Genomic DNA, 27827 nt, shown 5'->3' with positions numbered 1-27827 from the left:
GTCATTGGAGCATCTTAAGGCATATCGCCATTGTTAACAGTAATGAGTTTGACTGTCGTGTAAGCGGAATGGGTCAACTTTGGCCTGTTCATGCTGTGCATAATTGATTTACGCGATCACTGATCGGAATAATTATACATGTGATGTGAATGTGTATATGAATGGTGAAAATGGTCCACCACGGTGCTTGTTATCTGTGTGGTTGCGCCACAGGATTGGGTTGTACTGTTCAGATTGTAGCGTTGAAGCCCATATAGTGTCTGGTTCTGCTGTGGGGCGGGATTGAGCTGTACTGCTCGGGTTAAGTTTGGGCAGTGTCTGGCTCTCCTGTTAAACGGGATTGAGCTGTACTGTTTGGGTTGTCACGTGAAAGTCTAGATGGTGTCTGGTTCCCCTGAGAACCATTGCCCACAGAGGTATATTATATAACTTACTAACTACATAACTAACTGTTGATAGAATAGTTCTCTTTTCTTTCCCTTCAAGACCGTTAAGTAACATATTAAACCCATTTATTTGTCTCAATGTTGAACTAAGTAGCCTATCTCAACACGGTGTTAACCTATATAGAAACAATTGACTTCTGTGTATGAATGGGCAAACGAATCAAACACATAACAAGTGTGAATGTGTTGTCACATTGTGAAGTTTTCAGGATCTGCTAGGGATACACTAGCTTTATATACATAAGTTCAATCAGCTATTTGAATGACAACATCAAGGCTGAGTGGCAAGCTTTAAGTGGCTAACCCGAATTTAGCATATATATATCCATATTATTCATAAATAAAAATACACGTCTCTCAGATAATTAGGTCATGCTTTTAACCAATAGTATGTAAAGATAAAAACTCTGCCTGTAGCTCCTCCGGGGCCTACTGCCGGTCCCAAGACCGGGTAAAGGAGGAGGGTTGAGCATGGGGTTAGCGACCCCATCCCGTAGAAAACTAACTCTCTAAAAAACGCTAACCAGAAATGTAAAATTAAAAACGCTAAATATTGATCAATAGCGTGCAGCCATCAATATTTAATCCTTAGAATTTAGCTCATATTTGATTGGCTCAGAATATCAATGCTTTCCTAGTACCATTCAAAGTCAAATACATGGAACGAAGAGAGAATTAATTTATAAATACTGGAACTGTGTAAGAAATTGTCCATTAGCTTACAATTTATTTTACGGTTTGCGTTTACTAGAAAAGTATTCTAATCATTGCTGGCAAACATTCATGAAAAAGTAGAGCAAAAAACATCTTCACTTAGAGAAATATGATGACCTCCACATCCGGGTGGAACCACAGAATACAATGGACAGCTGACATGAAACTAGACGAATTGAAATCCGAAGAGGGACTAGCTCTTCTATCCTATACACACAAACAAATGTAGGTCAAGACAAACAATGTAGCAGCAGCTTCTTAATCAGAAGGCCTCAACATACACAAAGGAAAAAGCAAGATCCTCAAATACTACACAGAGAACACCAACCTAATCACACTTGATGGAGAAGCTTTGGAAGATGTGGAATCATTCGCGTATCTGGGAAGCATCATCGATGAACAAGGAGCATCCAATGCAGATGTAAAGGCCGAAATTGACAAAGCAAGCGCCGCATTCCTACAATTGAAGAACATATGGAACTCAAAACAACTGTCTGTCAATCAATATCAAAGTCACAATCTTTAATACGAACATCAAGACAGTTCTACTGTATCGAGCTGAAACTTCGAGAACTACTACACACATCACAAAAAAGACACAAGTATTTATGAACAGTTGTCTACGTAAGATACTCAATGTGAGTTGACTGGATACCATCAGCAACAGCCTACTGTGGGAGAGAACAAAATAGCATCTAACTGAAAAGGGAATTAGGAAAAGACGTTGGAGGTGGATAGGATATACATTAAGGAAATCACCAAACTGCATCACGAGGCATGCCCTAACTTGAAATCCTGAAGGTAAACGGAAAAGAGGAATATCAGAGAACACACTGTGTCAAGAATTGGAAGCAGATATGAAAAAGAGGAATAGCAACTAGAAAGGATTGCCGAGGACAGAGTAAAATAAAGAATGCTAGTAATCAAGGTAAAGACCGATGTTAGGCAAGGTTGCTTACTCTCACCCTTTCTTTTTCTCCTGGTGATCCACTGGATTATGAAGACATCAACATCTGGAGGGAAGCACGGGATGCAATGAACAGCTAGGATGCAGCTGGAAGATTTAGATTTCGCAGATTATCTGGCTCTTCTATCACACACGCAACAACAAACGCAGGAGAAAATGACCAGTGTAACAGCAGCCTCAGTAGCAGTAGGTCTCAATATAAACAAAGGGAAAAGAAAGACTCTCCGATACAATACAACATGCACCAATCGAATCACACTTGACGGAGAAGCTTTGGAAGATGTAAAAACCTTTACATATCTGGGCAGCATCATTGATGAACACGGTGGATCTGATGTAGATGTGAAGGCGAGGATCAGCAAAGCAAGAGCAGCATATTTACAACTGAAGAATATCTGGGACTCAAAACAACTCTTTGTCAACCAACACCTAAGTCTGAATTTTCAATACAAATTTCAAGATAGTTCTACTGTATGGGGCGAAGACGTGGAAAACTACGAAAGTCATCATCCTGAAGATACAGGTGTTTATTAACAGTTGTGTGAGCAAGATACTTCGAATCCGTTGGCCAGACACTATGGGAGAGAACAAACCAGATTCCGATGGGGGAAGAAATCAGGAAGAAGTGCTGGGAGTGGATAGGACACACATTAAGGAAATCACCCAACTGCGTCACACGGCAACCCGTCACATGGAATCCTGAGGGCCAAAAGAAAAGAGGAAGACGAAAGAACACATTACTCCGAGAAATTGAGACAGACATGAAAAGAATGAACAAAAACTGGATAGAACTAGAGAGGAAGGCTCAGGACAGAGTGTTTTGGAGAATGTTGTTCGGCGGCCTATGCTCCATCGGGAGTAACAGCCGTAAGTAAGTAAGTAAGCAATCGATCTATGCTCCTTCATGAGGGGTAACGGATGTAACTAAGTGGGTTAATTTAAAATAATAAAAAGTTTCTTACTCTTACTCATTTAAAACTTGATATAATAATTGTTCAATTTGATTTATTGATTCTTGATCATTATTGATTTTCGATAATAAAATATCTGAATGATTGAATTGTTTTAATTGATTGAATTTTTCATTGAAATCTATCATTTCATTATTCATATTTGTCTTCTAAAAAGGTGAAAAGAAAATGATTTAAGGGGGTGATAATAATGATTAAAAAACAAAAGAAGAATTCAATCAATAACAAACCACCCTAGTAGTATACAAGGTTATAAAGAATGTTGGTGTATGCAAGTAAATACTAAGGAATGATTAAAGAATTAAATAGCTATTGAAACTGAGGAAGCACTAGAATATGGGAGACGAAATCCGACTCAGATGTCGTCGTCTTGCCTCTTGGATAATGGGGCTGTTTCCATGGACTAATGTGAGCGGTAAAACGGGTGGTAGAGATCGGCTTAATCAACCACTCTACCAGTACCCGAGAACGATTACATATGCTACATAGAGTCATTGCATAAATATTGAGGGTTCAAAAGAGTGGTAAAAAAATGAGTTTGCACAACAAGTGCAAAAACAGCTATTGAGCCCCGATAGTTGTGCCTTGCTTTGATGTTGTATTCTTCTCAAGAAGGGTCTACGAGGCTTCACCATGTTACTATGGCTGGAAGGAGCATTTAAAGAATGATAACAAACCACCCTAGTAGCATACGAGGTTGTAACGAATGTTGGTGTTTGTAAGTATATATTAAAGATTGATTAAGGAATTAAATAGCTATTGAAACTGAAAAAGCATCAGATTATGGGAGGCAAAATCCAACTCACACGTCCTCGTCGTCCCTCCTGGATAATAGGACTGTCCCCATGAACTGACATGAGAGGTAACCCGAGTGGTGGAGATCTGCCTAATCATCCACTCTACCCATAGCCACAACTGACTACGAAAGCTACAAAGAATCATTGCATAATTATTGATGGTTCAAAAAGAAAGAAAGAAAGATGTAATGAGCCTGCCCCAAAAGTGCCAAAAACAGCTATTGAGCCCCGATAGTTGTGCCTTGCTTTGGTGTTGCATTCTTCTATAGAAGGATCTACGAGGCTTCACCATGTTACTATGGCTGGAAGGGGCATTTAAAGGATGATAGTAATTACTAAAAAAAAGCATTCAATCGATAACAAACCACCCTATTAGTGTACGATGTTATAGAGAATGTTAGTATTTGTAAGTACATATTAAGGAATGATTAAGGAATTAAATAGCTATTGAAACTGAGGAAGCACTAGAATATGGGAGATGAAATCCGACTCACACGTCCTCGTCGTGCTTTCTGGATAATGGGACTCTAGAAAGGCCTACGAGGCTTCACCAAAGAACACATTGTGCCGAGAAATAGAGACAGACATGAGAAGAATGAACAAGAACTGGATAGAACTAGAAAAGAAGGCCCAGGACAGAGTGTGTTGGAGAATGCTGGTCGGCGGTCTATGCTCCATCGGGAGCAACAGGCGTAAGTAAGTAAGTAAGTAACCACTTGATGAACTCATATCATTTTGAGGATCACCGTCATTAGCTACCATACAATTTATTCCTATAACGATGACGAGTGGACTTATGTAATATATATATCTCCTCTACCTCATCAACCGATTTGTCATGTTTTTAATAGAGTTTTATTCTTTGAGCTAGATGGTTTGGTCATGGAACATTCATCGTCCGGCTTAGAGAACAAAACTCCATCAACATCACCCATCTGAGTTAAAAATCTTCTCCATTATTTGTCATGTTTACTTAGTAACTTACTTCTAACCTAAACATTTCTCATTTGGTGGTCACAACATAACATGAGCAATCATTCGATGGAGTTGTGTTTTTTTCACTTCGATCTAATCTTTCCGCATACCACCCAACCAATTAGTAACTAAAATATTTGTGTTTTGATATTCAAGTTAAGTTTAACACAAACAACCACCTGAATGTTTACATTCTATTCATAAGAAAGAAAAAAACATGAATTATTTTACTTCTAGTACAAAGTATGCGGTCACAGTCTACATTGAATTAACCGAATAAACAATAATTGTAATCAAAGGGGTTTTTATGGATATTATAGTAATTTTAATAGTTGAATTTATGAGTCAATTAAAGCTAGACCACCATGGATAACCTGGAAGCAATGAATAGTCGTTTCGTCCTATTGTGGGACTCCTCGGAGGTGTGCATCCACGATCCTGCCTCGTGAGACTCGATTTCGCACGTGAACGCTTAACCTCTAGACTACTGAACTTGGCGGCATCCAAAGGTGTTAATGTCTAACTTCAACTAATCCACGAAATTGAGCGACACATTCATCATTGTCTTGAACAAGTTACTATCTTACAACAGACCCGGTTGAACTCCACTGGTCACTGCATGCTGGCTCAGTGGTCTAGAGGTTAAGCGTTCATGTGCGAGACCGATAGGTCCTGGGTTCGAATCTCGCGAGGCGTGATCGTGGATGAGTCCTGGATTCCACTGCTAGCCACCATCCATCTTGACTTATAATGCTTGTAACTAAGGGCAATATCCAGGTGATCCTCATAGGATGTACATATACCAATAAGAGACTGATCAATTAGTCTTAAATATCAATCAGAAGATTCAAGTAAACAATACCAAGTGAATTTAATAATTGACAAAGATATGATGATAATATTAGAAACGTAAACTCATTTAAGATATTGATGATATGTTGGTCATCACTCGTCACCATCCTAATGTATATAATACATTTGTTATTATTAGCGTTGATGTATTGATTGATCACTGAGTAGTGACCGATGTTCTGTACGTGAATTCCTTCTTAGTGTTGGACGAATTCTACGGATCACGTTTCAATGTAACCACTAGTTTAGATGACTCAATATCGTGTAAGTCATGTTGGACCTGCAAGTTGTTAGTTGGAGGTGATAGACATGATACCCTGTACCTAGGTTTCATACTGATTACTACTCATTAGTAAGGTATACTGTTATATTGCAGGAACTGATGCTCCCATTGGTAAAGTCTCTAACTATAAAGCTGAGTGGTACGGGATTGAATCATCCAGGGAACACCAGTTCTCTAAAGATTACTGGCGCACCATGCTGATAAGTACCAAAGAGCACAAAAACTGGGTACACAGTTTCCTAACAACTACCCGCAGCCAATGTTATATATATATATGGTAAATCGATACCAAGATGTTTGCTTTGCAGGTCAAATTGTACACATTCTATATGACCCTATTAATATACTATGTCATTTGTTTACATTATTATTGTCACAACAACATTTAAACCATTCACAGTAACTAACTTGGTAACTGTTTTTTGAAAACTTCATAATTTGTGTAAGATAACTGAGAATATTTAAAATCAACATCCTAAAACAAGACTCTATATGAAAAAGAAATATGAATGAAATCAGCAAGTAACAACTAATTATCTAGTTCAGAAGGGGTTTTGTGGATATTTCAGTATTTTCATAGTTGAAATCATGAGTCAATTGAAGCTAGACTACCATGGAAAACCTGGAAGCACTGGACGGCCGTTTCGTCTTATTATGGGACTCCTCAGTAGTGCGCACCCACGATCACGCACTCCCGAGATTTGAACCCAGGACCTATCAGTCGCGAGCCAGAGCCCTTAACCGATAGACTACTGAGCCGGCATCCGATGGTGTTAATGTCTAACTTCAACCAATCCACGATTTTGAGCGAACGTTCACCAATTGTCTTCAGTGAGTTGATATCTCTACAACAGACTTGATTGAACTCAACTGGTCAGTGCTTTTCACTAGAACTCAAGGACGAAACGGCCGTCCAGTGCTTCCAGGTTTTCCATGGTAGTCTAGCTTCAATTGACTCATGATTTCAACTATGAAAATTATCTAGTTGTTAATATTAGTTGAATTCTATCCAGTGAGAAATGTAATCTGGCCATTTTGGTTGATGTTACATGGTTGAAGGTGATCGACCATTTTTGTTTGTGTCAGCTGATGCATATTAGCAAGAAGTTGATTGTAGCCTAAAGGGATCAGTGACAAAACTTGTGAATGTTACACTAGGTGACATGGGTTCGAATCCTATGGGGTACACTAACTCTCCAGATATGTTTTCCTGAAGAGTGAAATTTGGAGGGAAAGCTATGTCCATATCTGTCAAATCTATATTGCGGTTAGTTGTGAAATTTCTGAAACGAGTTTCATCCTATTCACGTGTTGTCAGCTAGGTCCACTTGGAATACAAATACAGAGACTCGAGCTTACTACGTGTGGTCTTAAAACACCAACGTTTCATCCATTAAACTAACGAATCAAGCTAGCCAGTAGTCTTTTTTTAACCTTTACTATCGTTTTCCGTAAAAGTCTGTTTTTTAATGCTACCATCTTTATTAGTAATGAAATTTCCTTAATCTTCACTTAGTATTGTTTGTTTGAATCTTCACATTGTTGTTTAGGACTGCAACTGGTCATTCTCTTATTGGCATATGTGCATACTATGCGTATTGCCTCAATATTGCCTTAATTGACAAGCAATGTAAACAAAGATGGATTGTGGCTAGCAGTGGAATTCAGGACTCGCGTTTCGCCTCATTCGGGACTGGTCATCTGGATGTACCTGCATCTCATAGTTGATGTTCACTCTGGGACTACTACTAGTTATGATCAGTTTTGATGAAATCCGATAATATGGTTATTCAGGTTATATACATAAACTCAAGTTAGAGATGACTATGGATACTCTTTTATGATAGATGTTTGAGAGTGGTCTATAAGAAGCTATGAATCTAGGTTACGTACTGTTTGGTACTTGTTAGCAAAGAGTACCTGTAATTTTTTAGGAAAATGATACTCTCTAGTGGATTCGAATCCGCATCACTTAGCTTTACAGGCAAAGATGCTACCACTAAGCTATAAGGGCGGTGATTGGCCTTCTGTAGGAGTGAGATATTTTCAGTTAATTCATCACTGAGGAGTGACATGAGATACTAAAAAGTGCCGAATAGCATAGAACGTAGGTCTAGGATATTCTGTCAATCATATCTGACCACCTAACATCTCAATATGGCACACGTGATGTCAAGTCACTGAGACTAGTGTCCAAGTTGTAACTTGGTCGATAAAATTCAAGAACTAAAGAACCAGACGGAAATCACATTGGTTTTCACTCAGTAATCAATTAATTCTCTAGTCTGCTATAATTAGATTTGAGTATATCAAACAGTTTTCTTTGGTAAAAATGTCAACAAAATGCACTTTTTGTAGGCCTTGAGTAACAATGTAAGAATTGCTTATCTAATCTTTCAAAATCCAAAATACTGCCTTTAGAGATGCTCTTGATCAATACCAAACTTGACTACATAGTGTAAACTAGTTGAGAGCGTTGACAATTACACTTAGAAATCTTGCAATGCCTGATAAGGTGATGACTCAAGGAAATCTACGGACCGACCCAAAGATTTCGTTGAGTCTTACCAAATTATATCAACTGTAAGGAGGACAATTATTGGTATACATAGTAAAATAAGTTAATTATGCAACAATCTGTTACATGTTATTCGAATGCTAAGAAGCATGGTATTTAAAATGTAAGTCAATTGTCTTCTATCACAGAAGTCTACGAATCACTGCTCTCGTAGGATGATGATAACATTATCTGTAAAGGATCACGTAAAAAGTGGTAGACATTGAAGGCTGCCAGACTATAACACTAGGTCAAGGATTAATAGATTGAATCTTGTTGCCAGATACATGAATTCCTGAATTGGGATCAACAAGATAGCGATAATCCACGTTTGTAAACAATGGATAATGTAGCCGCAGATCGACATTAATGCAGATACATGCATTCTTTATTTTTCTTAAATAATAAGCTTGAGTATCATGTCGTTCGTTACTCATAAACTATATTCTCTAGCATAATTTTCGATTGTCACTGATGAATTCGACTATGTCAAGGTGTATTATAAAAAACTTGAGTCAGTGAACATATGTCCATATACAACAATAGAGCGAAACGTTTAAGTTTTGGTTTGTGAAGCATGTTTTTCGATCGAAGACAGGGTGTAAACACTGATAGGTTCATTGTACAACTACAATTTCAGTTCAGTCAACTCAAACCGTTCAGATTAATCATGCTTGAAAGAAGATAAAACTAGAAAATGTTTGGTGATTGAAAAATAAATATTAGAGGTTTGATTATAAACAAAAATAAGTGGAATATCGCGAGAGGTACGTAGTTGACACCGAAATATCACCGATTCCTTATCGTCTTCTGAGACTGTTAGGATGAGTTCCAAAGCAGCAGAAGTTCCCGAAGTTCACTGATCTTTCCAAATGTTTTGAATTAAGCCGAAGAAAATGCTTTTTCTTGAAAGATTCAACTAAGAAACGGTATTAGTATTGCTAGTCTCATCAATAGTATTTTATGATCACAGAGCCCAAGGGACAATTGTCTGATGCCAGTAGCATAAAATGTTTTGGATCACCAGACGAAGGAACAATAGAGGGTATGCCACTCCTTGGTTAGGTTTTTACTAGACAATTCGATGATTTGTTATCCCCTAAACATTATATATAATATTACACAAGCTAGTGGCTATTTGAACTCGATAACTAAGTTGACAGTGTGTTAGGCGTGTAAAGTGGAAGATACTGGGTTCTAGTCCCAGCGTGGACATAGACAAGGGCGGATGGACATCCGGCCGATGAGCCTCAAGTAGGACGAAACGCGCGTGTCAGACTCCACTGCCAGCCATTATCCAAATCTGCTTAAAAGTGGTTGTATCCAGTACTTTCAAAACCCTAAATAAGGACCTCATTTATAACTTTGGAAGTACGGTTTCTGTTTGGTCCAATGAAACTGCACAGTGTGCACACTAATTGAGAGTGCGACTGTAAAATGAAATTATGAATGTATTAAGTAAAATCACTCACATATTGAGTAATAAATATATAGATTCTGAGAATGGGCTAGTTTACTAGGTTCTGTGGAGATTGAATTTATAGGTTGTTTTCGTAACAGATTGCTCTCAGATGAGGTACCACTGCACACCAGGAAGCTGTATATAGCTGTTTCGCCCTGGAATGAGGACCCACAGAGTTTTACAACTATGATCCCAACAGAGATCAAACTGAGGATCTTTAGGTCTCGTAAATGTCTGATCACAATAAACATTGAACTTGCATCTAATGGTATGATTTTGACTTTCATCAGTGTGAAATATAGTGCGACGGCTATCTAATACCACTGGTGACCATTGTTTCACTCCCGAAATATTTGAACTCTACCAACAACATCTTATTCCCTGTGAGTGACCCAACTTAGATCAATCTGTGACGAACGGAACGTAGTAACTGGCCATTTACTTATCTACTCATTGTTTGATTATCGTCATATTCAGCTGAGACAAAACCAAAAGACAAACTCTTTTGTTGAGTGATAAAAAATCACTTCATGAAGTAAGACAAAAATGATATTCACCAGAACGACGAAAGTTTAGCAATTAGACCATCCAGTTTAAAGAACACAACTACTTTTTTGATGTAGGTTTGTTCTCTGAACTGGATGGTTTGGTCGTGGAGCTCAGAGAACAAACCTACATCAAAGTCACCCACCTGAGCTACAAATCTTCTCCACCATCTCAACATAACTACTCGAGTTTTCCAATATTAAGGGTAGCACAACTTTTGGTGACCATTTACAAAAAGAATGAATTGCCAACTAAAACCTATTTAATTCAAAGGAATGTTTTTTTTCTTAAAGTGAACCAAAACACAAAAGATCAACAACAACAAACCAGTAATTTATCATTCATCAAGACTTTTTGCAATTTGCTAGAAAATGAGCCCATTTAAGCAATCATCTACAATGCTAGTGTACTAGATAGTTTAACCCAGAGCTCTAACTTATGTGAAGGCTAGATAAAAAGAGTAATCCTGATAGTATGGTTTATAGTCGATTGATTGCGTTTTTTAGTTTAGATCACAAACTGACCTTAGTAGAACAACCATTGAAAACCAGAAGGCACTGGGCAGTTATTTCGTTCCAGTTTCGAACTCCTCAGTGGTGCCCATACACGAACAGACCAGAGTTCGACCACGGGACTCAAGGGTTTATCGGTGGACGCTTAATCTTTAAACCAGTGAATCAGCATACATTAGTTTACATTTGCAGATACAACAGATCCATGATATTATCCAACAGTTTTCCAATATCATTAGTGGTTAACTAGCTCACACAAGGCATAGTTGAACTTCACTGGTTACAGCTCTTTTTTATCAGAACTCCGGAAATTACCTTTCGAAACTGGTGGATTGTCAGTCAGTCAGTCAACTACAACGTAGGACGAGACACACATATCCATCGGTCCAAGTTGCCATATCTCATTAGTACAACAAGATGAACACCAAATTCATAGAAGTAGTTAATTTAGTGGTGGTAATACATAAAAGAAAGGTTATATATGAGGATATAGTATACTATAGTGGATTGTCGAATAGTTCTATGCTAGGACCAAAAATCTATCCAGTGTTTCCTCGTTTTCAGTGAATCTCTAAGATCTGACCATGATTTACAACACAAAACTAAAGACTCAAACAATATTCCATACATACTCAACATTCAAGTATGAAACATCTTGGGGGGGGGGTGTGAAGCGAAGGAACAGAACAGAATGGAACACTAGTTAAATTCTTTCATTTCCTTCATCCTAACACACACTCCCCCATATCCACACAAGACAACAACAACAAAAATCTAAATGCAATAACAAAACTAAACTAAGCTGGCAACTTTTTTTTCAAAAACTAATTTAGAAGCCGATAAAAACAAAAGACGTAATAAACAAGAAAGAAAATATTATTATTTCTTATAAATCGTCGCGCCCTTTTGAACATCCAACCCCGCGGACACAATACCGGCAGTCGTAACCTCTCCTCCATGAATATTATTACATTTAACAATGTATGTATGTTATATAACAAAATAATAGTAGCAATAGTAAGTATAAAGCAAGAAGTCTTTCATAAGAGAAGAAGAAAGTCAGCAATGTGGAAAATAGCTTTTAAAAGAAAAGACAATAGAGACAGAGATTGTATGGAAGGTTCTTGGTGAGATAAAATGGAAGACATTTTCATTACATACATCTATCCATATATATGGCGTACATGTGTGTGTGTAATGTGAGAAGAATATACTACTTAAAAAGAAGGTAAAGAATTACTCATTTGGATCACAGACTATTCTGTTTATAGTCGGGTTTCTTTTCAAACAGATATATCTGAACTAAATGATGAAGATACTACTACTATTATTACTACTGGTACTAATATGAGGAAAGCACACAAAATGTACCGCACATATACATATATGCATTACCGTCAGTATACTGTTTAAAGCACAGAAAATATAGCACGGTAAGAACAAGCGGAAGGGTAGAAACAATCTCCTTCTCTCTGTCTTTCTCCTTCAAAAAACCCCCCACAACTAGGGGAGATAAAACGAACAATACAAAAAGGGGGCAAGTTAGTCAAGAGAAATTAAAAATGAATCACAACTTTATCATTGGTACGAATTAGTTTATAAATCACAATATGTATCACTACTATTGTGTTAGTAGTAATGAAATTGGTGAGAGAATACAAAACAGGTAAATATTTTTTGCTCTTCTATTTCTCAATCGAATTTAAAAGATTTTAAAAAAACACACATAGAAACTGATCCAAGTTGAAAGAATAGTTTTAATAATTTCTTGGCGCTGCAGGAGCTACTCGATAAGGTACTACAATTAAAGAAAGAGAGAGAGAAATAGAAATATAAAAATCAACACAGGAAATTAATTGTATGAAAACAGTTCAATCATAAACTTTAAGATAAGAATCTAGACAGATATTTTGCACCCAAATGCCCTGGTACGTACGAGAGTGAGGAGGGCCCGCACTCTCTCTCGAAATACTCTCACATGGCCACGTGTATATAGCCTCTGCCAGAGAAGTCCTACACACTGCCTTCTCCCAACAGGGGTGTTGTTTACGAAATTGAGAGAAAGAAAAGCAAATGTCCGGCGCTTTAACCGGGTTTGCGATGGCGAAGGTTCATCCACTCTTTGTGTTCTCCTACATTCTAATATTCTGAATTCTTCATGTCCCTATATGTTTTCTCTTTCCAAATTTATTTCACTGGATTATACTCCTTCAATAACATCTTCAAACCCTAATCTTTCACATAATGCTTATACTCTTACTACTTCTACCACTGTGGGATTTGAATTGACAACTGCATTTCTGTGCTAATGTGGTATGGCAACTCGAACTGATGTACGTACGTACGAAGTTCTACGTTGTGACTGACTGACTGACTTAACTGGGTTGGTGGAAACGGAAAATCCACCTAGAGGAGTTGGAAAACCCTGATTCCAAACCAATGGTGTACATGGGCTCCAGGATCCTGAACGAACAAATGGAGTATGAATCAATCGTCGGTCACCGGCTACCATAGGACTGCCCCGTGTGTGGCCCCCTAAGAAAACCACCTGCTTCGGTCTGGGCACCTGGGCAATATCAAAGCCCTAACACAAATCAAACGAGATTTGTGTAGCGCATATACATCTGGTGCCTCCTTGTACCAATATTTATGTGTTTAAATAAATAAATCAATAAACTTAACAAGAATTCAATATTGAAAAAGTAAGACTAACAAAACTTTGATAGCCACCACTATTCAGGCATATTTGTCATTAAACAACATCTTATCAATTGTGCCCTTTTCAATCACTGACCTTCAAAAATAAGTGCAATCAGTTATGGATTCGAACTGTTATAGGTTGATCGAAATCTACTTAATTCAGCTTTGGTAGCCCCAGTTATTATATCAATATCCCTTACAAAAAAATATTTTTTTGACTTAGAATCGTGTACATAAATTTATACTTGGCAAAAGAGTTACATTAACATAAAACTCAGTGAGTGAATCAGTCAGTTTTTAGTGTAACCCTTGAATTTTGACACCAATTAGATTGGACGATAATGTTATCAACAGGTTAACCACTTTGGTGGCCCGATATCTGACTTAAGCTGGATCATATGATAATGTGTGTTATCGAAATATTCATCCATGTTACCCTCGTATATAATCATCTATTTAACTCGCCTTAATGAATAACAGAAGTAAATAAGTCAAATACGAGAGTGAATCTCGAATATGTATATTTCATACAATCGTTGATCAGGGAAACGAAGCAAAGAGGAGATAGCGAAGCGAAACAAAATGACACGCAGTGGAAAAGGCGATTGAACCAACTCAATTTAACCATACGTGAATCGATATATATAGTCAAACAAAAGTAAGTTACAGACACATGATGAATAGGGTAAGTAATCAACACACATACACTCATATAAAACAGTCACGGTTAATAGGCGAATACATGACAAAGTCCAAATGTAGCTTGAGAAGAACGAAATTCATTCTTGTAGTTGACTTATTTAATTCTGTTACTCACTAACACGAACTAAGTCGATGATTATATACGAAGGTAACAGGGATGAATATTTCGAAAACACACATTATCATACGATCCAATTGAAGTCCAATGTCGGGCCACTAAAAGTTTACTCATTGTATCATTTAACAAATAATCATACTTTGTACATACATGATCGTTTAATTCATCTAAGATATATTCAATCACTTGGTTAATGGAAACTTAGTTTTCAAATATCCATTCAACTACTTTCGATAACACGATCATATTGTTCGCATGCCAAAACCGAAACAAGTGGTTCTCTTAGGGTACCACTCTCCGAAACTTTGACCTAGAGGTCTAATCCACAAGGTATTGGAGCAACGTTAGGAGATTCAGTCCTATGGTAGCGGGTAACCAATAATAAGTTAATACGCCATTTATCCCCTCAGGATCCTGTAACACATATCCATCATCGGTTTGGGATCAGGGTTTTCCAACTACCCTAGGTAAAGTTTTTATATCCATCAATGCGGTTAAAGCGTTGGATATTCGATTTTCGTCCTCTCAATTTCGTAAACAACACCCTAGGCGTGAGAAGGCAGTGAGTAGGACTTCCCTAGCAGTGGCTGTAAACGCGTGGCCATGTGAGAATATTTCGAGAGGGAAATTGGTTTCTTCCCACCCTCAGCCGTACCAGGGCATTTGGGGGCCAAGTGATCAGTTGATAACTTGACACTGTGGTATAAAGGATGGATATATGGGACTGATATCTGTTGACCTGATACGACTCCTAGGATTGGATTCTAAAAGTAGTTTAACTCAGTGACTTAAAACGTTGACATACATGGCTGACAATAGAAGCGTTTGGTGAGTTCTGGTGAACTTCTTCTTTTTGCACTCTTTTTAAAAGGGAGAGTAACTCAATTAAATTGATTGTATCGTTAACTGAACTGTATCACCTAGTACATACTATTCTTGTTCCATTACTCATGGACTGAGCCATGTTGGTAGGTGTAGACTACCTGGTTGAGATCCGCGAGATGATAACAATCGATGGTTACAGACCTTGAATGACATGGCTCAAAATCGTTTGCAATGGCGAAGGTGCATCCACTCTTTATGTTCTCCCAAATTCTAATCTTCTGAATTCTTCATGTCTCTCTTTTTTCTCTTTCCAAATTTATTTCACTGGATTATACTCCTTGAATAACGTCTTCAAACCCCAATCTTTCTGATTACTACTTATACTCTTACTACTTCTACCACTATGGGATTTGAATCGACAACTGCATCTCTGTGCTAATGTGGTATGGCAACTAGGACTGATGTACGTATGTACGAAGTTCTACATTGTGACTGACTGACCTCCAACAAACTAGCATTAATGCACGATAACATGCAGATCTAATAAATGAAAAGTACATTTTAAAAGAAACTTACAATAATTAACGAATATAGTTAGATTAACCATTAAGGTAAATATAATCATAAAAATAAGCTTACCTTGATTACGGTAATTGTCGTTGAGGTTATTACTGTTATTCACACTATTATTAATACTACCAACACGATAAGTTTTAGGACCATAATATGATTTCGGAACAGGAACACTTCCAATATCAGGAAAAGTGAAACGACTTTCAAAACGACGAACAAGACTAGCGATATTATTATTATCATCATTATAATTATTCATTGGAGATAATGATGATGGTTGTTGAGGAGGTGGCGGTGGAGGCGGCGGCGGCGGTGTTGGATGTGCCCGTGAATTCGCTGTATAATTGTTCATATCATACACAGATGAAGGTAAGTATGGATTTACAATAGAAGATGGTGTAGATGGTGGATCAGGCAAGCTTCCATTGATATTTGATGAAATACGTATCACTTTAGTTGATTGACCAACAGGTATACCATTTACATCTGCGTTTGTTGAACCAGCGCGCTTTATGTCGAACAAAACAAAACAGAAACATAGGATGCATGTTTACAAATGTCAACTTGTCGAGTGAAATATCAGCCAAAAATCAAATGTTATTCGTTATCGGTTAATCAAGTGAATGAAATACAAGCAGCAAAAGTGAAGAAACCACACAAATCAAAACTGCACTGTTATTTGTGGTAAGTAAAGCCGTATTATTTAACAAAAAAAACGTGTCATTAGTGCACATCAATAAAATGAAACGTTTTTTTTTTCAAATAACAACCAAGTATACAACACAATGGTGTAGAAATAAACGAAATCCACAACGACGAAGTAGAACATATATCGACACAAGTTATTAAATTTCATTCCGTTAGAAATGATAAATAAAAGATTTGGAACTAAAAGAAAAAACTATATAGATAGATATATATTTGTATATACAACTACCTACCTGATATCGATTTGAACTACTTTGTTTCCGTCGTGGGGAACGTCCAGATGGAGGTGGAGGCATAGTAGTAGTACCATTCAAATTATTAACAGTACTATTACTATTCATATCATTAATATTATTTTCATGTACAGTAGCTATACTTCCTAACTGAAGAGGAGTTACTCTTGGTGGTGGTGATGATGAAGGTGATGCTGACGATGTTGGTATTGAAGAAAGCATTATAACTTGTACAGGTGGACTCTGAACAATAGGTGGCATTGGCTGATTATTTTCAGATGATTTTTTATGAAAACTGTGCCTAAGATAACTATTATTATTGTTATTAGATGAAGAAATAGAACTGCTCTTTGAAACCGACGGTCTGGCAGGAGTTGGAGGCGGAGGAGGTGCTGGCGGTGCTGGTACTGATGATCCATTACGAACAGCCTTCACACACAAATGTAGACAGATAAATTGGCTGAATAAGTATACAAGTACATACATACACACTAAGCGCAAGTGAATTCAGATGTATCCAAAAGAAAACAACAACTGTGCATAATTATGAAAGAGCGAAAAGATGTAAATATTTATCTTGTGCAATTAAACTAAGTTACTTATATAATAAAGCGTACCACAATTGAATACAAACTATCATTAGTTAGACAGTGAGGGATAAAAAATCACACCGGCATATATTCCTTAAAGTAATATACATATATATAAACGCTATTATTCTAATTATTAATGACATTGTTAGTTAGTTGGACAACAGTAGAATAAGAAAAGTGTATATATATGTATTCTGTCTAGAAATGATGAGAATAAACATTTTGAGAGGTGAGGCAAACTGATCACACACACACACCCATACAAAACAGGGTGTTCGAGCACCAAAACTTTGAACCCAGCAACCATGTGAATATTAAGAAATTGAGGGGGGGAGGGTAATTAGATAGGTTTGTTGAGTAAAACATGGATCTCATCAGAAATCGAGTATACAAACCACTAAACTACAACTGCGAAAGCGGGATAGTAAATAATAATTACTTCTTAAAATAACCCCCCAAATGCCCTGGTACGGCTGAGAGTGGGGAGAGTCCGCTCTCCCTCTCCAAATGCTCTCACATGGACACGCGTATATAGCCTCTGTCAGGGAAGTACTACTCACTGCCTTCTCGTGGCATTACTGTTGTTTACAAAATTGAGAAGACGAAAAGCGAATGTCCGGTGCTTTAACCAGGTTGGTGGACACGGAAAGTCCACCTAGGGGAGTCGGAAAACCCTGATTCCAAACCAATGGTGCACATGGGCTGGCTCCAGTATCCTGAGGGAACAAATAGCGTATGAATCAATCGTTGGTCACCGACTACCATGGAACTGCATCTCATCACGATGCTCCACTGCCTTGTGGGTTAGAGCTTTGGGTCAAAGGCTTGGGGTTTGGCCCCCTAAGAAAACCACCTGTCTCAGTTTGGGCACCTAGGCAGTATCACAGTCTTCACACAAATCAAATGAGATTTGTGCGGTGCATATGCATTCGGTGCCCCTTTGTACCAATATTTATGTGTTCAAATAATAATAATAAACCCAAAAGACATTTCCCACTGACTGACAGGAACCATTATCATAATCAGAAATTCAAACTAACTGATTGTCTGGAGAACTATGACAATAACTTTGTAATGATACCCTGGTACAAAAAACATATCAATTTTGCTTGAAAAGTCTCGTAGGGACTATTTTTAGTTTGTACGTTGTATCTGTAACAGATTGATTTCAGCTGGAGAGTGTCACTGAAAGCCGATGAGTATTAAATAGCTGCGTAGTTTTGGTATGGGACTACTACTGAGTAGTATACACCTGAAACCACACCAGGGGTCAGACCCAAGATGTAGTGAGATGATCAATCACTATTCAGTGACAAATCATGATATAATAGTAATTAAGAGTAAACATTATCTGAATACCAAGTAGGAATTCATATTTATACATATACAGATGAAGACTCATTTTAAAGTACAGTAGATCTACACAATTTTCATCTGTGCCTGAGTCTGGTTATATTTACATTTAAATGACCCAATTCATCTATTGAATTTTGTTATGGTTCGATGTGACGCACGATCTCAAGACTGTAAATTCTAACACAGTCTGAAATTTGCTTTTAGTTTTACTGTTTTTCTTCTTCGTGTATCTTTATTGCATAGTTCTCTTGTGGGAAATTAGTTCGGTTCATTTTTGAATGAAAAGTTTGTTTTACAAATGTAACTATAACTTAGAACACCAATAATTGGAGTGATAAAAAAAATGGATAACTCCTTTAAAGTAAGTCAGTCAGTCAGCTACAACGTAGGACTAAGCACACATATGCATCGGTCCAAGTTGCCATAACTCGTTAGCACAAAAAGATCAACACCGGATTCATAGAAGTAATTAATTTAGTGGTGGTAGTATATGAAGAAGGGTTGTATATAAGGATATAGTATAGGAAGGAAAAAAGTTATGAAACAATTTTAATCTCAAGGTTTAAGGGAAGATAAAGAGTGTATACACCTACGCCATTGTGATCGATTCTGAGCCATGTCACCTAGAGTCTCCAACCATTGGTTACGATAGTCAAACGGACCCCAACCAAGTAGTAAGTGTAAAAAACAAACTAGCAACTTGAATATATTCAATCATACAAAAATATTCTGGCGAATAGTAAAATGACGTAGTAAGCAATGTCTAACATGCAACACACTAGATGATATTAGAGCATGCAGGAAAAGATCTACAGACATACAAGTCAAAACAACAAATCAGTTTACGGAATTCATTGGTTGATAAGACAAAGCATGTCAGAAAGTATGCAATTTAGGTTAAATGGGGAAAACTCCATCGCACGGTGGCATAGTTGCACTCCATTTTCTGTATCTTCCTATAAATATTGGGGTTTAGTATCATTTCTAATTTTCTATTCATCAACTTTATTTATTCGTTCTTGAACTGTATTCTTCACGATTAGCCTACCATCGCAATTAAGATTATTTCCCCTCTTTTCCTTAATTTGTAAATTCTCTTTATGGTTATGATGATGCGATATATGGGTGACAAGAAGATGGGGTTTGATTATGAACGAGGTGATCGTGTGTGGTGTTGGAGGTATGAGGGCGATTATTACTTCCCTGCTGCCTACACTGAATGAGTACCTCTTCTAAATGAGCCTGGAAAATAGACCGAATTAATAGTGGTGTTAGCGACTTGGGAGGATTACTCCAGAGCCAAACGGATAAGTGTTTAAGGGCAGTCACAGTCTTTTTTAGTAGTTCTGGATGAGTTAGCTCCGTGGTTTTAAGCCATCACTGTCGGAGACGGAAATCCGTGAGTCAATGCGAAGTGCAGCATTTTTATGACCGACGTTTTCTAACCCCTACTTTCTATTGAGAAGGCTGCATAGTAGTAGATTTTGGTTGTTTGGCCGTCACACTGCTATACAGTCAGCGGCAAAACTTCGCTCTCGGGACACGAGTTTGTTGCTTTTAGTCTAACCACTATCCAACCAACTTGCACGGCATAGTGGAACCTAAAGGAACGAATGTCCCAGCCAATTTGAATCGATTGGCTCATTACGGTATGCATCCTTGACCACCACATCAAGGTAGCAGCTGCGATAGATACGGAAAACGACAATCTATCTAATTGGTTCATGATGTGTACACTACATAAACCACTCAATCTGCTTGGCTCATGTTCACAATTCAGTAAACATTTACTCCATTGTGATCCGTTACGTTTCGCGGTTGCCTAATTTGGGTACAGATACACGCACCTCTTATACGATTGTTAAATCAGCTACGTGAGGGAACTAGAAATAACTAAGGAATAGTGATTGGCAACCTGAATAAAATGTACATGGATTATGGGTAAACATATATATTCCCCTTTGACCCTGACGAGAACATATGAGTTGAGGTTTTCACTAGGGGAGTAATCAACATCCTACAATATCATATCCTGCCTACGATTTCCAACTTACCATTTGACCCTGATATGGCACGTGATATATCTAGATCAACCCAACCCATCGAGAGCAATTTGAATCGTCGCTTAACCTTATAAACCACGCATTACAACCGCCCTGTGGATCTTAATTAGGCTTGAAACTATAAATATGGCTCAGCCCATCAGTTAATCACTTCGCAGGTCGACGGTATGTCATTTGTTAACCAAAAAATGTTTCCGACCATAATGCTATTGTGCAATACACGGTAAGAGGTGGGAGGAGAGTGTACAACATCTCGAGGACCCAAAGCGATAATGGTTAATAAACCTATTAATGATTAGGGTCGTAATTCTTTTGGATATATGAAGTGATTACGTTGCGTGTTGTCGGAGCTAATGTGATATACCGATCAGATGAAAACTCACCAACACGCTTAACTACCTCACTCAGGAGATAAATTATAAACAGGTGTTGTGTTTAAAGCGATTACGAGTTCCCTAATATGAGAACGGAACAAAGACTCAGTGACCAAAGATCAATAAGCTAGCTATTCTGACGTGTCCCAGCCCCGCTAACTAGAGTGAGAAGTCCACGTCCGAAGTGGGGGAATATATTCCGCAAGAAGCCAGAAGCACAAGCAATCACAACAGGCACAAATAAAACGTATATATACAGCATAAAATTGTCCTTGAGAAACGTTACAAAATAGTATACTAAAAGATACAACGGACCAATAGCGTTTAGGATCCTCCCAAGTGGGGAATACGACATGTAGGTGAAAATGAGCGCTTCTGGCGCGGAAACGAGAAATTCAAATTTTCAAAATATAATTACAAAAATAAGGCATTTACCAAGTGGATTCTGGGGATCTAACATCACCAAAAACATGAAATATCAGCACAGGATTTTGTGGTTGTAGAATTGTCATAGTTTAAATCATGAACTTATCTTAGTCAGACAATCACTGAAAACCAGGGAGCACTGGATGGCCGTTTTGTACCATTATGAGACGTATCAGCAGTGCCCATTGACGACCCCGCACCTGGGAATCTAACCCAGGACGCTCGGTTTCACGCGAGGATGCTTAACCTCTAGGCCACTGGCAAGTCCCACACTAGGACGAAACGGCCGTCCAGTGCTTTCAAGTTTTCAGTGGTGACCCAATTGAGATCAGTTTGTGATATAAAGCATAATACGAAGTAATCATAAAACATTACCGTTTATATCATAAGTTAGCAAGCTTCATAACTCTCGTAAAATGCATTCCACTTTACTGCTAACTGTCTAAACACATCATTCAGCTGCTTTACTCATAACTAACTAGAAGAAACTTTAATCCCTAGGAATTTGAAAGCCAGAATAGTTTGGTATCTTAGCATAATACATAACCGCATGTATTGTTGTAAGTATACTACAAGTCAACCAACAGGAAAAACGCTCTGGTACGGCCAAGAGTGAGGAGAGCCAACCCTCCCTCTAGAAATGCTCTTAAACGGTCACGTGCATACAACCACTGTCAGGGAAGTTCTACTCACTGCCTTCTCGAGGCGGGGTTGTTGTGTACGAAACTGAGAGGACGAAAAGCAAATGTCCGGAGCTTTAACCGGGTTGGTGGACATGGAGGACCCACCTAGAGGAGTTGGTAAACCCTCATTCCAAACCAGTGGTGTACATGGGCTCCAGGATTCTAAGGGAACAAATGGCGTATCAACCTATTGTTGGTCACCGGCTATCATGGGACTGCATCTCCTAACGTTGCTCTACTGCCTTGTGGATTAGACCATCAGGTCAAAGGCTCCAGGTGTGGCCTCCTAGGAAAACCACCTGTTTCAGTTTGGGCACCTGGGCAGTATCACAGCCCTCACACAAATCAAATGAGATTTGTGCGGCGCATATATATCTGGTGCTTCCTTGTACCAATATTCATGTGTTTAAATAAATAAAAAAAATAAAAATGACCAAATATTTCTAAAGTCATCCATATTATAACAATAAAAGGTTTAAAGCATAAAACTAAATGAATGAAGAAGTCTTGCTTACTGTGGCATTATTATTTGCCGTTGGAGATGAATGTTGATAAAGTGTATAAGGAGTAGCCGACAACGGGTAGTTATTCTGAGCTACAGACGCTGCAGTAGTTGGAAATAAGGGAGGGGGAGGTGGCGGTGCAGGACTTTTTACATTCCCATAACTAGATGGTTTTGTGGATAAATTCTGCACCGTATTATTACGTGCAACATCTGCTGAACTAACAGATTTTAATTTTGGTACACCATTTGCAAAAATATTTGAAAGATCAACAGGTGGGAGATTTCCACTAACAAGTGCTGGTGGACCTGCAGCACTGCCTTCATTATTTTGATCTTGATAAACGAGTAATAAGTAACAGAAGCGGTAGAATCAGAAAAACAAAGATATTTCCAACAAGAATATGTACAAATAAATATTTTGTGAAACAACCAACTAAAAGTGAATACCAATAACCGTGTATATTAATAACTACCAAGATTTACTAAGCGTTAACAATAAGGGATGTAAACTCCAAGAAAATCAGTGAACGCTTGTACGACTATGTGCTATTACAATCCAAGCAGGTAGACCCAAATTACCTGGAAATAAGACTACTAAATGTTTAATACCCTTAAGATTTATGGTTGGCTTGTGTCCCATATTAAGGTTGAAAAGCGTCCCTAAATGGCCATTAGCTAAAAAATTGAGAGTAAAATACACAAATACTAGTAAGTTAACATCCCGCAGATACTTTTAAGCCCTATCCTTAAAATAATGCTGAAATAGTAACAAATCATGTGTAAATTTTCAATTCACATTGTGGCAACAATCTAAAAGGTTTCCCTTTGGGTGATGTGGATTAATATACTATGAGTTTAAATTGTGAATACGAGCACCTACATACATCTAAAGATACCAAAAAAACAATCGTAATTAGAAATCTAAGTAAATAAGATATCTTTAATAACAATTTGTAGGTGATGTTTTGGAATAAGGAAAATTCTGTAATGTGAAATTTAGACCCCATATTTTTTATCAGTAATTCTTACGATAATATACATAACGCGGCCAACTCGCTAAACATGTACAAAATGATCCATCACGCTCTAAATCACGCTTGTTGAGTGAGAGCAAACGATACTCCTTTGCTGACTTTAGAGAATTAAGGTCACTTGGAGCATAAGGATCAACCGTTGAGTGACCTCGAAGCTCTCATAGGTTTTCTCAAAGATGTGTGAAACTACACTTTTAACCAGATGCTTTAAACTTCTGTGGATCAACGACATAAAAACCTTGAAATTTGTTCAATTTATCAAGAATTAACTAGTCAACAAACAGCACCTGTAGAGGCACGCGATAATTGAGGTCATATGCAAGATACTTTCAAACATTATCTGACTACTTCTCGTTAATAGATTAGGGGTATTCTCTTGAACTTCAACTGTTTATCCGGCAAGTACAAACCCAAAACGTTGCAGAACATTATATCCACGACCCTTAAATCTTACTCCAAACATTTTGAAAGCTCGTGTAATAGACTACAGTTAATTCTCAGATTACACTTGCATTAAGCCAAACGGTAGGATGCAACATCAAATATGCGAAAAATAAGGGAACATGAGGAACTTCCCGCAACTTTTTTATTACGGCCAGTGACCAGAGTTTGGTTTCTCCCAACATCCCCGTATAGCCCAACCAAAAGGTTAACTAGGTATATATTAAACAAGATTCTTGTATCCTGATTTGGATACGTATTTTTAGTGTGTGGAGCAATAAGGAAAGCATAACCACTATTGTAAATATGCCCAAGTCACTATAAGTGTTAAGAGTAATGATCATCTTTGTTTAGAGTAATTTTGTCAATCTCTTGAAGATTATATCGAGATTGTATAAAGGAGATGACACTACGACCCATAAAATGGTGAACTAACCTGTTGGTTTCGACCCCAAAGGAGCACTCCTATCCTTCTTTTCAGAATCTGGAACTTTTCTAAGAGTCCGGCCGGCCCTAATATCAGCCAAAAACGCTGGACCTGAAGAGTCGCAGGCCTGTTTCGGTGGTGGTCTGGTAGATTTAATCTGAGGGGGAGGTGGTGGGGGAGGGACAGACATTACATTGACCCGTCGAATACGTCAAAATCCCTAAACAGGTTAACCTAACCAACAAGGTCAGATTTACAATATATCGCGACAAGTTGAATTGTCCAACAGTAGATATTGACAGAATATTACCTAACAGTTTTCGTGATTGTCATACCTTAATCCCTCTTAATCTTAGTCAAACCTCTGTAAATAAACATTTGGTTGCTTTGTTGTGTAGCAGAAAATTATTAACCAAAATGAAAAACTAAGTAGACATTTGGCAATTAAGATTGTGGAGGCAGTTAACATGAACTTGGTTTGTAGCTAGATTTTGTCATTGTCTGTGTTTTTCACTATTTCACATAATTTGTACAATAGCTATTGCTGACTGTAAATTTTGCGTTTAGAATACTTTGTCCATGATCACCTGTTCGTACACCCTAGTGGCAAGTCAGACTGACTATCGCTCACAAGTACACTGCTGCATGTACATACTCCTTGTTCTCACTTATCAACCTTGATACGCTTGCCACTTACGTTTACAGATCAAACTCGTATCCTCATTACGTGATTACTGTTTATGCATCCTTGGATTTTATCAATCATATTGGGAATCTCTAGCTACTTAGGACTGTGGATCACGAAACAAAAAAACTCACATACACCCTCTTCCCATAATTTAGGTAACACCCTATATCTTCTTTTGTGTATGATTTATATTTCGGTATATTATCTACTGTTTCTACTTTTTCGTAACAACTTTATCAATATTTTGGAGTTGATATATTTGGTCTACTATAAGACCACCTGATCAGTTTTGACGGAAGCCATCAAGTTTCGAAACCCCACAAAACCGCTCGACTATATTACGCCAAACCACAAGTAACGTCGCTCTCTCCCAGATGGTCACAAACTAGGTGGCTTCATTTACCAGCGTGCTTTCGGCTGAGACTTCACGCAAAAACTATTCCAACCCAATTAAATAACGTAGGATAGTTCTCGAAGAAAAAGCGAAACTCAACAACATGTAACGAAGTTTGATGGTAACAAATAAACTAGTATAACAGTAATGATGCTGTAGAGAGGGAAGCAGAAGACATGTTGGGCGAAAAGATATTTCTCTTCCCTCAGTTCTCCATCAAAGCTGTTCACTAATACATATGTTTCATAAGTTAGTAGGAAGCAGATACCAATTAAACGGTGGTGAGTCAGTTTAACGAAGCAATAGTCAATTGCATAACGTTTTGAAAATTAAAATTAAAATTAGAACTGAAGTAAATCTTCATAATCGTTAGATTACTACAAATAGCTACGTAATTAAAATTGGACGTAAATATAAGTATCTTCTGTTATCTGTGAAATTGATGATAAGTAACTAGCACGATGGATGCAGTGAAAATTAGATAATATGGTTAATAAACAAGCTACGTAAGATTAGAATTGGAAAATAAAATCTCAGTAAAAACGGGGCTCGGAAACCTTTTTAAGAGAAGGGAAAAAAGGTTTCTAAACCTGAAATGGTGTCTGAGAGGACGGCTATGGTAGATTCATAGGTTGTATAAACGTTCTCTTTAGACAAGGGTTAGGATTTTAAATGTGTATTCCTGTAGTTTCTGCTATATGCAAAAGTTGGATTCTAGAACGATAGGGTAAACAAGTTTAATCTCTGAAGTGTTTATAAGATCCATTTTGAAGATTTTGTGTGTGAAAATTCCTTCACGTATACACTTGTAATTTATTTCACTTGATTCCTTCAGATATACATTATTTTGGTCATTTTGATTTCACTTAAAATACATCTATGTGTATTTTATCGTGTTTTTTGTTTTCCTTACGCCTTCAATGAGTTTTCATGTTTTTCCTTAGCTGCATTTGTCTCGTTTTAGTTTATACTTAGTCATGGCAGCAGCCATGTTGGTTCGCTTCCCCTTTTGATTGTGGTGCTTGCATTAAATGGATTGTGCATTTTTGATTGTGAATTGAAACACCACGTGTTACAACGAAGTTAAATATTACCTTCCGAACAATCTATACGTGATCTATCCAGAAAAGACGGAATAACACTTATTTGTTGCACTTCTCCACCATAGCTGTTGCCTTGAAGTAGTGGTTGGGTTTGCCTATCATGATGACCCAACCGAGATATATTGGCTGGAACACGTGTTTCTGTAGGTTCTACCATGCTAGGCAGGTCGATTGGAGAACGGTAAGACCAAAAGCAGCAACTCAACGTCTGAGGGCGAAGTCGAACTGCTGACTGTAGAGAGGTGTGACAGCAGTAAAGTGTTTCCCTCGGACAATCAGCATCTTCAGCGATGCCGCCTTCTCACAAGGAAGGAAAGGATTAGAAAAGGCCGACCTTAAAAATGTCCCACCTCACGAGTTTCTGTCTCTGACGGTAAGGTCCTTTGAAGAACGTAGCTAACACATCAAAAATCCCACACAAAACGGCCGTGCGTGACCGGCTTCAAGCAGTTGTCCCTTGGGCTCTGTGGTCACGCTCCCAGGTCGTTAAGACGAACATTAATCCAACTTTCTTTTCAGGTCCCTCAGGAAATACCCTTCCACGGTGTGGGCAGACGAAAAATGATATCATTCCTCACACTCGTAGTAGCACACGAGAACAAGTTGATCACGTTCAAACTCTTCCTACACCTCCTAATAACTCTCTTATCTCCACGACTAACCCTTCCCACGTCCTTTTATCACCTCGCACCGCTAGGGCAAACGATTCGAGTACACAGAACGTTATTCCTGGTCTCCTGAAACCACGCTCTAAACTACATGTAGGAACTTTTAATGTCCGAACATTGTGCCAAATAGG

At 37.9% G+C, this 27827-nt stretch overlaps 1 protein-coding gene across 1 annotated transcript in view; it reads right to left on the bottom strand.

Moving 5' to 3' along the window:
- The window catches only part of Smp_175620 (putative rhoptry protein), a gene marked incomplete at both ends in the record, with an annotated part of 85198 nt that extends 60165 nt beyond the window's left edge, over nt 1–25033 (bottom strand). Inside the window, 5 exons of the mRNA XM_018798562.1 lie at nt 3096–3247; nt 16110–16508; nt 16942–17370; nt 22952–23274; nt 24853–25033. Of these exons, the coding sequence (XP_018653492.1) occupies nt 3096–3247; nt 16110–16508; nt 16942–17370; nt 22952–23274; nt 24853–25033 (1484 nt within the window). The remainder of the gene's footprint in view (nt 1–3095; nt 3248–16109; nt 16509–16941; nt 17371–22951; nt 23275–24852) is intronic.
- Nucleotides 25034–27827: the final 2794 nt, after the last annotated feature.

This window comes from Schistosoma mansoni, chromosome 7 (assembly GCF_000237925.1).
Source record: "Schistosoma mansoni strain Puerto Rico chromosome 7, complete genome".
Taxonomy (NCBI): domain Eukaryota; kingdom Metazoa; phylum Platyhelminthes; class Trematoda; order Strigeidida; family Schistosomatidae; genus Schistosoma; species Schistosoma mansoni.
Note: the sequence above shows the minus strand (reverse complement) of the source record. Positions and strands in the feature narration are given on the sequence as shown.